The sequence below is a fragment of the Anthonomus grandis genome, chromosome 3, assembly GCF_022605725.1.
Source record: "Anthonomus grandis grandis chromosome 3, icAntGran1.3, whole genome shotgun sequence".
NCBI classification, from domain to species: Eukaryota; Metazoa; Arthropoda; class Insecta; order Coleoptera; family Curculionidae; genus Anthonomus; species Anthonomus grandis.
This window is the reverse complement of record NC_065548.1, coordinates 14,952,984-14,968,087: the sequence shown is the minus strand read 5'-3', so window position 1 is coordinate 14,968,087 and position 15,104 is coordinate 14,952,984. Positions and strand designations below refer to the sequence as shown.

Below are 15,104 nucleotides of genomic sequence, written 5' to 3'. Positions count from 1 at the left end.
AAAAGGAAATAATTATTCTGTTAATAATTACAGACAACCTGAAAAAAGTGTAAAAGATTTCAATTTCATTTCAACAGGTTGACAAAACCGTCAAAAACTTCTTCTACTTCGTCTGTTTCGCTTAAAAATACTCCGTTAGTCTTATATTAGCTCATAATCGACCCAACTTCTTATTTTTTTAAAAACTGATTAAATTGAAATTAAAAATATATATTAAAACAAAAAAAATTACCTTTGCAAGCTTGATTACCCTTCAAGCATAAGTTTTCGAAGTAGTCTACACCCTGAGCATCTGCAAATTGCACAAATTGTCCAACTGACCGTCTATCTGTGTCACTAAGTTGACATTGCAGTGTAATGTAGTTATATTCTACGGATCGGCAAGTAAAACGGTGCTGAAAAGGACAAAGAAATTATTAAAATAAAATACTTAGTTCTTTCTGTCGCGTTTTATAGCAGAATTAAAAGTTTTTATAACAAGAAAGGTAATTTAACTAAAAGCCAACAAGATTTGGCGCCTTTCTAAATTGAAACCAGGAATTTAAAACTACTTTATATTTTTTTCCTCTCCCCGAGAAAATTCTAATTTTGCGATCTTAACGGAAAATGCTTTAAAGTGCTGCTAAAAACTTAAACTGGTTCTCAGTGTAATTAACATGATGGTAAGAGAGTAAAAATGCACTTTTTCATTATTAATTATTTGAGAATAGCCGCTATAGCTGAGAAGGCGGAAGGGAGTTTTTCTTTCAATTAAAAATTCATTTTAATTTATGGCCCCATTCTTACTAGCAAGAAAACACATTCTACATTTTTTTAGAGAAACGTCTTGAAATTATTATTTTTTTTAAACTGCCTATGGAGGGTGTACTTTCAGTAAATAATTTTTTTTATGTAACTCAACTAATCATTTAATCAAGGAAGTTTTAATTTTTAAAAGATTTGTAGTTTTTTCATGTCATTTCTAGTATAAAATGACTACTGCGAACTAATTCTTTCTATTTCGCATTTTTACCTAACTTTGAAAAAAAATATGCCTAAAATAATGTAGGTCTTTAAATAACGCCATCCAGCTGAAATCAAAGCTATATTTTAGTGTTTGATCAAAAGAAGGTAGAACTTTAGATATTTATTATTTAGTAAATAAGCCCTATAACAGCAGAGTAAAGAAAATTAAAAAATATTTAGAAAAATAAATAACAAAAAGATTCCCAACTAATTATTTCTTATATACAGCCGGTAGCCTTAGCTATAAACCTTTGATGATCATATATTAACTGGTGATAAAAAACTTATTTATCTACAATTTTTTAGTAAATAATGTGCCCAGGTAAATAATGAACATAAAACCCAACTAGCAAAACTAGTTTTATAAATATTGTTAGAACAGTTATACATCATATTTTATAGAAACGTGAAAATCTTATAATGTGGTTATAAACCACACAATAAAATAAGACCCCAGTTTATACAATAGTTCAGTCATTTTAGGAGATCCTTTAGTACATTACACAACGGGTATATGACTACCAATGTGATATTTATAAAACGGTCCTATAAGTATGTTTTTAGGATTCATTATATAATATATTTACAAAACTATTTCGAGACTGCTAAAAAGCTATTTTATAATAGTGCGGATTATGCTTATTTTGCGAACATGTATACAACTGTTTAGAAAATATTTTATAGGTATCTTATAATGCAGTCAGAATCGCTAATATAATATTTTTTTAATGCTGAAATTCAGAACAGAATTATCGCAAGAATATTTTATTAAGCATTGTTCTCGATCACAAACATAAACAAAGACGTAGTTTAAGATTAATCAGGCATTATGGTGGATCTAGCTGGTTACCATATTGAAAACATTACAAGTAAATATGTTTGCTATAATTCAAAAACAGACAATATTTATGACTTACGTTGCCAATTTTTCTGACAAAGTATGTATAAAAAATAATGTTTTATAGTCGAATTTGTAACTGAAACAAAAAATGCAATATATGTTTTATAAAAGTGACAAAAAATCTTCAGATTTATTAGAGCATGGTGTTTTTATTAGAGATTTTTATGTTTGCATAAATTCTTTACAATAATGGTGACGGTATCTGGACAATGAACATTTAATAACTTCGATAACTTTGTGTTATAAGAGACGTTATTCAATGATTCTGTTCTCATCTTGGCTTTATATGATATTAAAGTCCTATAATGTTGTGTAATATAGACGCTACAAAACTGTTTTCAGTACCTTAGTGGTTTAATTCTTGATTAGGTACTTTTCACTGTTGCCAGTCGTCAGTAGAGAAAAAATTTGATGGTGTAGACAAAAACTTGATTTTTACAGTAAAAAAAACTAAGTAGATTTCAGTTGTATTTATACAATCGTAAAAAGTGTTTGATGTAATTTTAGTAATGATATTGGTTATATAAAATATATTGCTAGTAACGTAGCAACACAGCATGATAAAATTCCGTATTATCCTATAGCGCGTTAGGGACCTACATAATAGAACTGAAGTATCGCTTAACGTACGTTATGCGTGACAGTAGACAATATTTAGTTATATTGTGTTTCGTTAAACTGCTGTACAGTATATAGTTCTTTCCAAATTAACTTCTTTTGTAGTATTTAGGAATGTCCTTGGATCTGTAGGAAGAAAAAGATTAGGAATAGTCAGGTTCCATATTCCAAAGAGATCTCTTAATGTAGATTGATCAATATTGAAAGACGTTGCCCAAATCTTAAGTTGTTCTTTAAATTTCTTTTTTTTCCAATTTTAGTTAGAAAAGATACCAAATTTTGGTTCTCGATATCTGCATATTCTTCATTTGCATTTTTATGACATTTTCTATTTCTTTATCTTATGATTTTATAAAAATTTTATTAAAAATATTTACTAAAATTTTTGATTTTGATATTCCAATTGAAATACCTAGGATTTCACTTAAAATTAAGAAATGCAGTTATTCTAAAGTATTCTTTTATAGTTTTTTACTGATCTTTTAAGATGACCACTTTTTTTGTCCACTGATACACTGTCGAATTAATTGATTGTACATGCAATGGAGTTATCCTTATTAATTCTGATATTATTTTAGGTTAGCTATATTATTTTATAAACTCTTTATAAGAAAGCATACTATTGTAGTTATATAATAATAATTATAAAAAGCTTTTACTTTTTCCAATAATAAGACTTCTATTACTCTTCTTAACGAACTTTAATACAACCTTTAATCAACAATTTACGCTATTCTATCACAATCAACTCTTAACGGACTTATTAAAAGTAATAAAATATTTATGCGATTATAATATAATTTGTATAAAGTTCTTTTAAAATAATTTTATAAGGATTTTATAAGAAATTTACATTTATCCTATAATATGAGTTGTAAGAACGTCTATACAACAATTTTACAAAAACCTTTTTAATTTATGACAAAAATAGATAACTCCGATATAGTTTTTGGTGCAAAGTCAGATGATTTTTTTTCATTATTTTTATAGCATAGGTACTAACTTTTCAAATTAAAGATTTGGTTCAAGTAGATTATTTTCTAGTTCTTTTTAGTTTATGTTGATGATATGCAAATATGTTATTCAAGGATTAACTTAGAGCTAAGCCAAGCTTACTTAGAAACTAAATTCCAGTTTCTCCAAGTATTCCTTGCATAAAATATTTATTAATTTATTGAATCACCGAAGCTGTTTAGTTATATTCATCCAAAAATCCGTTATTATTCTGTTATCCATATATCTTTCATCACGATTCATCATCTTATGTTTTACGAGTTTTTTAACGCGCTCCTCATTTTCCTAAGACTCATATTTAAGATTCATGGTAATGTGTCTTAACGTGTTATGGTATCAATGCATCTGCTTCTTCTTCTTTTTTATCAGCCTTGTCTGGTCCAGTCCTTGATGTAGGACTCTTCCAGTCTTTTCCATTCCTGTCAATCTTGAGCAAGTTGTGATAATAAATGATATTGCATCATTTCCTTTAACTCATCTGGATCGTCGGAGATGAGAACAATATCGTCCGCAAAGCGTAAGTGCCTTGGATACGATCTGTCGTTTTTTATACCCTTCTGTTATTTCAGATGTTTTCGTCAATTTTAACATGCATTGTGGCGTTTCTATTTATATCCATAATGACTGCATTGTATCTTGAGTCGATTCTAGCATTATTCATGGCATTGAGGAAGGACCATGTTTCGATTTAGTCGAATGCTTTATGAAGTCTGTGTATGTTAGATGTATGGGTATGTTGTATTCAGCTGTCAATGGTATTAAATGCACTATGAAATCCTGCTTGTTCGGCGGGTTGTTAAAGGTCCTTCCCATTTCTGATACAATATGGTCTTCTCCATTTACATTAACCGTTCTTCATTTATTTAAAGGCATATATTAATTCATCACATGTTCTTTCTGGTATATCTTCTGACCTACGTTTATTACTGTCCTGTTATCAATTTGATCTTTGTTGATCTTGGAGGTTATTGATTGATATATGTTGGTGTAGAAATCTTCAATTATTTTAGAAATTTGCTCTGCGGTCCGGGCTTTATAAAATAAAATTGTTCTTCAAGGGGCACTATACCATAATTATAAAACAGTTTCGTTATTTTAGGGATCTATTTTGCTAGTTGGAAAAACCTATAAAGCTATATATAGTAATGTTATTTTCATTATAAATCTTTAACAAAAAGTTGCTCAAAATGAACTTAAATTTTCAAACTTTTACATTATGCACCTCCTAACCTTCTTTAAGAAAGACTCCTCGAATGTTAAAAGGTTTAATATTACAAAGAAAACTTTATTTTTAATTAAAGAGGCGACATTTTCCGCTCCTCTAAAGATATCAAGAAACCTTAAAGATATTGACAATTCACCCTCAGAACCTACTTAGCTAACAAATAAAAATAAAAATAGTAGCGCTTATAATAAGCCTCCATTACGGTTTACGAGAGAAAAAAATATATTTTGTCATTTTCTATCACCAGTTCCCTTTATGACTGGCCAGACCAAAACTTTTTCAATATCACGAGATATAAAAACTAAGTTAATGAGTTGTAAAGATTTTATTTCCGATTGTGTGGAAAAAGTCCAAATCGAAAATATTCTCGGGAGACATTTATTGCTTTATATAAAGAGCAGTTGTACATAAAAATCAATAACATCATTAAAAGTTTTACGACTGTGAATCTAAAACTTACTTCGTTTAAGCATGCAGCTAAACAGGCTTCTTTGGTTGAGGTATAAATAATAGCGTTGTCCAATCCTCGGATCATTTTGTTCGGTACCCTCTCAAAAGCCCACGGTCTTAAGCAAATGTTGTCACTGCGCAGCTGTAGCTTGGTCATGTAGTACATGTTAACACTGCGCTGCGCCACTGCGGATGGATTGTTTGCTTGAGTTTCATTTTGCAGCTGACATTGCGTTTCCTATAATAAATAATAAGATTTAAATTAATACAATAATAAATTACACGGGAATACGTATATTAAATAATTTTTTTTTAAGCAGTTTAGATTATTGAACAGTTTCTAAATAAAACCAATTTTTCAAAGTCATGATCAGAAACAGTCAACTACAGAGATATCTCCATTCATTCAGTAATACCAAAATTGATTCGTTTGTAGTTGGTAGGTCTTTTCAAAAATATGATCATTGATAAAAATCATCCACTTTTAACTTCTTATTATTTTTTAAGGGCCTTCGAGAACCGTCTGCAAGTGGATCTCATCGATATGGATTTCTCGAAAGCATTTAATACAGGCCCTCACAGTCTTTTATTGAAAAACCGAAGGCTTTGGGACTAGGTAATTCAGTTTTTAGGTTGGATGACTATCTGTCAAGTTACCAAGATCCAATATATCAGAATAAACAACTTGGCTGATAGGAACATGAAAGGGTATCACAGGACTCTGTGGTCCCAAAAATATGTGGTCACAAACCAGGTAGATTTTTGCTGAGAGCTTTCGAAAACCGTCTACAAGTGGATGTCATCTTTACGGATTTCTCGAAGGCATTTAATAGACTTCATGGTTTTTACTGAAAAGACTGAAGGATCTGAGACTAGGTATATCATGTCTGGGTTGGATCAGTAGCTGTCAAAATGGGTCGGAGATATCACAGGAATCCAACCTTTTGATTTTATTGTTTTTATTCAATTATTTATTTATTTATTAATTCATGTCAATATAATGTTTACATACGTCAACCAGAAAAAAAAACAAATAAGGCATGAAAACTAAAACTCAAGTATCCCAAAAATGTATAAAAAACAATTAACTTATTTGCAATTAAGATGCCTAAAATTACAAGAACATTACATATACATCATACTTGTAACCAGTCATAATATAAAAACAGATATCACAAAATAAACTACATTAGGAACCTATAATTAGAAAATGCACGGATTGAATAAAATGCATTCTTAGTTAAATTCTAAGATATGGTTAACCTTTTTTTGAAATATAGAATTTGTTATTGTTTTTATTTCACCTAATAGAGCAATATAGCACTTTACTGCCCAATATTCCGGTCCTGTTTGACACGTCTTTAGTCTCCAATAGGTTGGGGTTATAAATTCTCTACACCTATAGTGCCATAGTTGTAAACTTCCTCTTGAGTTCTGAAGCTAAAGGAATTCAAATTTGGTCTAAGAAATTTATTATTTTCAAAAATATACTGTCCGGAGACTTTGAGTATTCTGCGGTCTTTGTAAACTTGGCTACAATCCTCCCTGTAACCGAGGCCAGCAAGTACCTTTAATGCTTTACGCTGAAGACCAAAGACATATGTACGAGTACTGTCTGTTGCGTGTCCCCAAGCTAGTATTGCGTAAGAGTGAGTGAAATGATGAGAGTAAAATATGAAGAAATATGCTGTTTTTAAAGTAGTCTCAGATACATAGCTTGAGAGGTTTCGCAGAAGAAAGAAATTTTTGCTGAGCTTTTTGTATAGTTTAACCATTTGTATGTGATTTCCAAAGCAAGTAAACACCCAGGAATGTCAAATCAAAGTCAAAAATAACTTTATTGTTAGGTAACATAATCTGTTGTTAACGAAGCATTATATAAAACCTTAAAGATAGTTGACAACAGAATCTTGTAAAAAAATATACAAATTTTAACATACATAGAATATAGAACACACCCAAAGAAAAGGTAATAAGAAGTCACATCACGCTACGCAAAACTCTTCACTGTCAAAAAGTTGTATTTAAAAACTCGTCTAGAGAATACAATGCTTTAGCAAGTAAAAGTTTCTTTATATTTTTCCTAAAACGTTTTTCACAATTTATTAGCCTTATATAAAGGGGTAGGTGGTTAAAAAGCCTTCTGCCCCCGTAAACAATAGAGGACTTAATCTGCTCACTTTTTGGAATAGGCAGAGGTAAAGAGAATGTTGTTCGGAGATTGTAACCCGAGGAGGGGGGGCTAAGCTGATGGCTATATTGTTTGTGGATAAGACAAACAGTCTCTAAAATAAAAAGGCATGGCAATGTCAGGACAGAGTGTTTTAAAAATAATGGCCTACAGGGGCTACGAAAGGGAGCTACACACGTGTAGCGTATGGCTCTTTTTTGCAAAATAAATAGAGAGGTGAACAAATACTGAGAGCACATACCTCAAAACGTAATACTATATCTCAGATGAGACTCAATAAGAGCATGGTAGGCAATTTTAGCCACATCAAGTCCCAGAGAATGTGTTATTACTCTAATAGCATAACAGTTGGATGATAACTTCCCTATTAAAGAGAAGATATGATTTTCAAGTTTTAATAGCTTATCAATCGTCAGACCCAAAAATTTGCATGTTTCAGAAGGACTCATTGTTTCATTTTGCAAAGTGACAGTTCCAAAGTAACATTTAAAATAGAAATTAGAAATATTAAAAGTTAATCTATTAGATTCACACCATGACTTTACAAGAATGAAATCTTCATCAACAATATTCTTTAACCTCTTGATGTCAGTGTCATGCCAAAGTAATGTTGTATCTTCCGCAAAGATAGTAAATTTGCCCCTAATTGGAATTTGAGAGATATCATTGACATATAACAGGAACAATATTGGTCCATAATTAGAACCCTGGGGTACACCCGCATCCATATCCAGATGGGATGACATATCGTTGTCAAAAAATACCCTTTGTGTTCTTCCAGATAGGTAAGAACGAAACCAGTCGAGAGCAACTCCTCTGAATCCATAGGTTTCCAGCTTCCGCAGCAGTATTCTGTGACTTACACAATCAAACGCCTTAGATAAGTCACAGAACACCGCCGCCGCACTCTCCCAGCGTTCAACCCCATGTACATTGTACAGACTCTCCGAAAAATTGAAAATAGCATTAGATGTACCCAGTTTCGTCCGGAATCCAAATTGCTGATGGTTAGGAACATTATGCCGTTTCAGAAATTCCACCATCATAGTTTTTACCAATCTCTCTACAAGTTTGCCAAGCGTGGCAAGCAGCTCATCTTCCTTAGTATCCTCGTTTACATTGTCCAGGATTCTCATTGAAAACACAACCTGCATTGTTTTATTCAAATTTCAAAACTCAAACCAAATTTATTCAAATCCGATTTATTTGCTGCAAATTACTCTTTAACTAGCGTGTGCCACTAGGATACTCTCAACTGCTTCTTTGACTGTATTAGATATACAGGACGCATTGGTGCCATCAGCAAAAAGCATGTATCTGCATTATTAAAAAAGTATTGGACCCAATACTGAATCTTGGGGACCCCAATGTTCAACAAACTTTCTGATGATGACACCCCTGAGACCCTAACAGACTGCCTTCGGATTTCTAAGTAATCTTAGAAGTTGAATATTTGAAGAAGAAGTTACATTTTTATGTTTTTTTAGGAGGATATCATCGTTGACTCAGTCGAACGCTTTACTCAAATCGAACATTAAAACAGAGGTGTACTTCATCTCACGAAACGCCTTAACTATATTCGATAAAAGATCCAATATACCCAATGTAGTATTTCTGTTCTCTCTCATTTCCAGGAACTTCACCATTTGCAAGACCATAGATTTTCCAATAATCTTTGACAAAATTGGAAGCAAAGAGATTGATCTATAGTTTTTAAACATTCCCCTACCACTTTTTTGAAAATTGGAGAAATTGTAGCTTTTTTAAGAATATCAGAAAACGTTTGCTCACTAATGCACAGGCTTATTAATTTGGTGAGAGGTATTATTATAATGTCTTTTATTGTTTTTATTAGTTTTACATTTAAACAGAAAATGTCTTGCACTGTAATAAATAGTTAGTTAACCCACTATTTTTAATTTTGAAATCAAAAATAAATTGCTTTCTAAGGTGTCCGACACAAGATTAGGATACATTTAGGGACAGCAAATTAACTTTCATTAGAAATACGGGACCTTTTACTCTTACAAAATTAGAGTTTCCACGCTTATGGATTAGAAGCAGACCGGAAATGATATGTGTTTTGAGCCTAATAATGTCAAGCTGGAATGATACTGCTTATGGGTTATCTCTTCAAAAAGAAGATCATTAATCATTGACAAAAATATAAATATGGACCTTATGAGCAAAAATTCCGCAGTTTCCACTTGGTCAACTTCTCAGGATTACTATTGAACCGTTAAGGGCTTTCGAGAATCGTCGGCAAGTAAATGTCATCTATACGGACTTCACGAAGACATTTAATAGAGTCACTCATAGTCTTTTACCGAAAAAACTGAAGATTCTGGGACTGGGAAATTCTATTTTGAGTTGGATGAGTAACTGTAAAATTGGCAGAATTCAATTAGAATAAAAAACTTGAACGATAGGAACATTCAGGGGTATCACAGAATTCTCACTATACTCTACTCTATTTGCTTTTGTTATTTTTTATTACCATACGGCAATTACAACCTTAATTCTTTTAGGCTAATGAAAACCTGTGAAACGTGCCTAATATCAACTTTTTTTAGAGTTAGTTATTCTATTATTTTGAATTTTGGAATCAAAATTCAATTGCTTCCTAGAGTGTATAACAATAAATATGCATGTTTTGCATGATTACAGTTTTCACACTTAAGGATTAGATGTGTGTCACGATTATCTGTTGAGAGCCTTCGAGAACCGTCTGCAAGTGGACATACGGATTTCTTTAAGGCACTTAATAGACTCACTGATGATCTTTTTATGAAAAAACTAAAGACTTCAGGATTAGGCAATTTTATTTTGAATTTGATGAGTAGCTATCAAATTGGACAACTCAATCCGAATAAATAAACTTATGACATAACAACATTGGGGGGTATCACAGGACTCTGTGATCCTCTTCTCTTCTTGCTTTAGCTTACGTTCTGTTATCATATGCCACTTTTTTGGCCATATTGTGACATTCTGATGACCTTAGAACAGATTTGTTTTATGCTACAACATATTCTATAAAATTCTGTCCATTATCTCAAATCTAAAGAGCCTTCAATGACTATTATTTGCCTATTTACCATCCAATCCATCCTTATTTAAGCGCGTCATTAGAACATTGATGGAATGGCCCTTAGTTGGTTACTATTGTTGTCTAGCTATTAAATCGTTGAATCGATCTTTAACTGTGATGCTTATAACTGATTGATTGATAGGTACATTTCATGCTATTTCTGTTAAAAGCTGTGTTAACAATTTTTAATTATAATAACGATGTTATTATAATTAAAAACATATTTTCTGTATATAAAGCTGTTTTTAACCTGTTTTCTATTCTTTATAAAATAAGCATAGTGCATTTATTTTTTCTAGGCAACATGATTCTTTTTTATAAAGGCATCATCCGTTTATTTTGAGTGAATCTATGAAACTATAATGTTAACAAAGGTCTACTCCCATGACTAAATGCCTACTCTAATTTAAATTTATGCAGTACATTGCAATTTTTACAGTGCAATTTTATGGCAAAATTCCGCTATTCCACAGTAATCTATTCCGAGGTTCGTTTTTGATACGCACATTGACTTTTTATATTTGACCTTTTGCTTGTTTTTTAGAATACTAAAATTAAGGTAATAACAGATTTTAATACTTTAAACTTTATATCAACCTGATATAATATTTTGATACACTTGTTATTTATAGAATTATTATAATTTTATATTTTAATTTAATTTAATTTTTTTAAAGTCAATAGAAAAATACACATAATAACTAAAAAAAAAGTTCTGTTATAAATAGAAGTACATTGTGGCAGCAATAACAAGATTTTAGAATTTTTTTGGAATTTTTTGGAAAATTTGAATTTGAATTTTATTTAAAAAGTCGATATTTTTCAAATTTTTAATTTATGCATTTTTCTTGCATTTTTGATACTTAATTAAAAATATAATACTCTTATAAAATTAGGCAATAAAAGAGTTTAACCAATTTTATACAATAAATGTTTAATTTTAATATAAAAATAATACACTAAAGCACATAAGTATAAAACCTTCATAAAATTTAATGCAGGGCTCTTGTCATAGAAAGTCTCCTTTCTATTTTATCCATGCAAAACATTTACCTGTGAAACTTGCTCCCTTAAATATTTTATCTTTAAGTTAGGCATACCCATACATTCTGTCGTCCTTTTCGTTTATCTTTATTACTTATACAAAACTTGTGTTGGCAGAGTACCCTCAAATGGATAACTTGTCCCTTGATATCCTTAAAAGGGTATACACAAACGCGAATTTCACTATAAAGTTTGAGGGATCGAATATTTTAATAGTGGTTTATTTTGCCCTAGTTTCCACACAGTTTCCTTGTTAGTAACTTTGGGTTTATTGGTATAATATGTCGATTTAAGTTTATTCTGACGAATATATTTGGGCTGAAAGGATATTGCTATTTAAGGGAGTTAATTGAAAATAAAGTTTAAGCCGGATCATTATGATAATTAATAATATAATTATTATGGATAAGTAAGTGGGGATATTTCATAAGTTAAGGAGCAGACAACATAAAAATGGTACTTGCCACACGTGCTTCTACCAATTGATTTCTTCAGGACGAGGCAACAAGTTAACTAAGGAAAAGAGAAAAATAGGATTAAATATCTACGGCTTTGCTTCTATCTACCCATATTTTCTTTTTCTTTGGTTGACTGATTTGCAGAATATACTGAGTACCTTTGATATTTTAAAGTTCGTGTTAACCGCCTTTTTTGAAAATTATTATTCATTTCAAATGTAAAAATACATGTAAGTACAGTTTTTACAATTTTTGTTCTGCCTTGACACTCTCATAATATAACTTAAAAAGCATATTTATAATTTACTAAAAGCAAAATAAATTCTCTAAGTGCTTGGATGGCCTTTATGATAGCAGTCACACCGTTTAAATGAAATTATAAAATTCATGTAATAACAAATTTTATATAAGTTTTTTAAATACAAGAAAATTATCGTTTCATATTCTGTAAATAGTTAATTTTGTGATTAATTTTGTTACAAACTATTTTTTTCTTATTTTGATGATTTAGGCCTAAGTTTGATTTTAAGGCCATATATTTATTAAGATAAACATATAAACTTGACTGCAACAACATTTCTCTAGATATCTTTAAATGAATTTCTGCTTTTGAATTAAATACAACTATACTTAAACAGCTTGCCTACCATCCCCTTTTAAATTATGCAGCAAGTTAGAATAGAAATCAAAATACAAGCATTGGTATTTACTCACCTGAACGGGTATCAAAGGATTCAATACAAAACTGAATGCAGCAGCTTGACAATCGGGTTCTTCTCTACACCATCCCTGGCATTCGTATAAACTGAGATTTTTCACTGTGTAGTACGTGTTTCCTTTGTAATCGAAGTCTGTAAGCTTCTCAAATGCTATTCGGCCTAAAAACAAAATATTTTAGGTTAATAAAGTTTATAGCAAGAAAACTACTTAAATACATTGATCTGCGTGGTTTAACGAGATGTTTTTACATAATTTATATTAGTATCCTTATAAGATCATCTACCAACTTGCATTATTTTCTTGGTATTAAACGCAATAATTGTTTTAACTGATATACATGGAAAACTAGATCTACAATATTCTTGTCTAACAAAGCATAGCGCTTTTTATTACTAAGATATGTAAATCTATTTGAATTTTAAATAGGGCATATTGGTATGCTTTATGGATACAAAGGATTTAATTTTGTAACAGCTTTATGAATTTCAAATAAGGTGATAAATACTCTTACTATATCATTTTAAATATGGTAATGGAATTTAATAAATATAATTATATATGTTTTTAATATTAATTTAAAAAATAGAAAGTATCTGTTAAAAGAAAAGAAAAAGAAAGTTATTGTTTAAAGATGTGGATCCTTTTAACAAAGCTCTTATATAGAAAAAAATATAGTAGGCAACCTTTATCATCTATATATTATATGAAAAATTAACAGCATAATAATACATGCTCAAACCGAAATATTTAACAAAACATGTGATAAAAATAAATTATTTATAAAGCGTTGAACACTATTTAGAAATTGATTAAAGACTTTGATCTTTAAAAAAATTTTAAATTCAAGATTTATATTTTATGCTTCGTAATAATAGTAAAAATAGTAGTCGGCATTACTATTTTGTCGTCATTTTATGTGATGTTTTAAATTTATTACCTTTTGGTATATTTTAAACAAATATAGCGTGTTAAATCAATTGGCGAACTTATTCTTAAATTTCTTTTGTCTTTACTTTACATGCTTTAATACTCTTCTTAGCTAATAAAATATGACAAAGCTTTTGAGCACATTGTACGGAATAATAGTATTATGCAAAAGGGGAGTTCACTGCAATATATAAAACCAATATTATTAAAGGATTATCAAATTTTGAATCCGGACATACACCCTGCTTTTCATATTCTTATATGCTACCTCGGGGATGCATTCTATATTATGTTAGGCCAATGTACACTATTCGAGAATGGATTATAACATGAGGATTTCCAAGCATGCCAAAGTGCCAATAAGGGTTTACACTAAGGAAATATCGGTAACTATTAAGCCTGAGGGACCTCTTCCTGTTGCACGAATTAATTATTTAATCTCATCAGTCAAAGCTGGGTGTTGACTATATATTAATATATTGATATTAATATTTAATTACATTATTGCTAAGTGGATGTAAAGTCTGTCATTTTTATTGTTATAATAATAATATATACCATTATAGAATTTGTATTTGAGAGACTTTGAAATTAGAAAATTATTTTAATTTGAGTTTTTTTATGGTGGTTTTTCAAAGCCTAAATGTTCTTTGATTTCCAGAAAATAAAGACAATGCAAGAAAGATATACTCTTTTCGAGTTTTGGACCGACCACTTTATATGAATTTTTGATGTAGATTCCAATCACAAGTGTCCAACCAAAAACGTCGAAGAATGAATATTCCTTTAAAACGAAAAGTTTCTTGGCAGGCTTTGCTGCATGAATATTAATTAAATACAACTATTTTCATTACACAAAATTCAGCTTTTTACAATTTTGATTTGGTAAAAAGTACGAAAAAATAATTAATGGCTAAATTGTATTAATTAAATATTACAAATGTTTTACTTCTATATACGAAATTTAAAATGTTTTGGGAAGGGACTTCTGAAAATTTGTCATCAATATTTTTATGGCTCCCCAACAATTTTAACCCAAATTATATCTGCGTCAAAATATCACTGCATTTGTTGTAAATATAAAAATAACTAATTGTTATGTTGCATAGAAAGACTTAAGACAATTACTAAATGGTCTTTAGGTTTCCTTCTCCCAACCAATTATTTTTCGAAAAACCTAATGCTTTTTGGACTTTAATTTTGTTTACCCATAATCAATTTATTTTCCTCGAAATTTAAGGAATGCTTAATTATAATTATTAGTCATGATATTCTGTGACAATACATTGCAAAGTTTAATTTTAATTACTTAGTAACAATTTCTTAGACATTCTTCGATGTACATAATTTAAAGATACAAATTGCATATTTAAAAATGTCTTAGTAAAGGCGTCTTTTTTGATCTTCCAACTCTGTTGCTAAATGAAGAAATCATTGTTGTTTTAGTTTTGCTTCTTACT

The 15,104-nt window shown here is 30.1% G+C and overlaps 1 protein-coding gene across 4 annotated transcripts in view; it reads right to left on the bottom strand.

Moving 5' to 3' along the window:
* LOC126733709 (uncharacterized) overlaps positions 1-15,104 on the bottom strand; it is a 193,617-nt gene that overhangs the window by 25,553 nt on the left and 152,960 nt on the right. For all 4 annotated transcript variants that reach the window (XM_050437085.1, XM_050437086.1, XM_050437089.1 and 1 more), the window contains exons 3-5: positions 12,712-12,875; positions 5,224-5,451; positions 233-395 (exon numbers count right to left, since the gene is read on the bottom strand). In XM_050437085.1, coding sequence (XP_050293042.1) covers positions 233-395; positions 5,224-5,451; positions 12,712-12,875 — 555 coding nt within the window. The remainder of the gene's footprint in view (positions 1-232; positions 396-5,223; positions 5,452-12,711; positions 12,876-15,104) is intronic.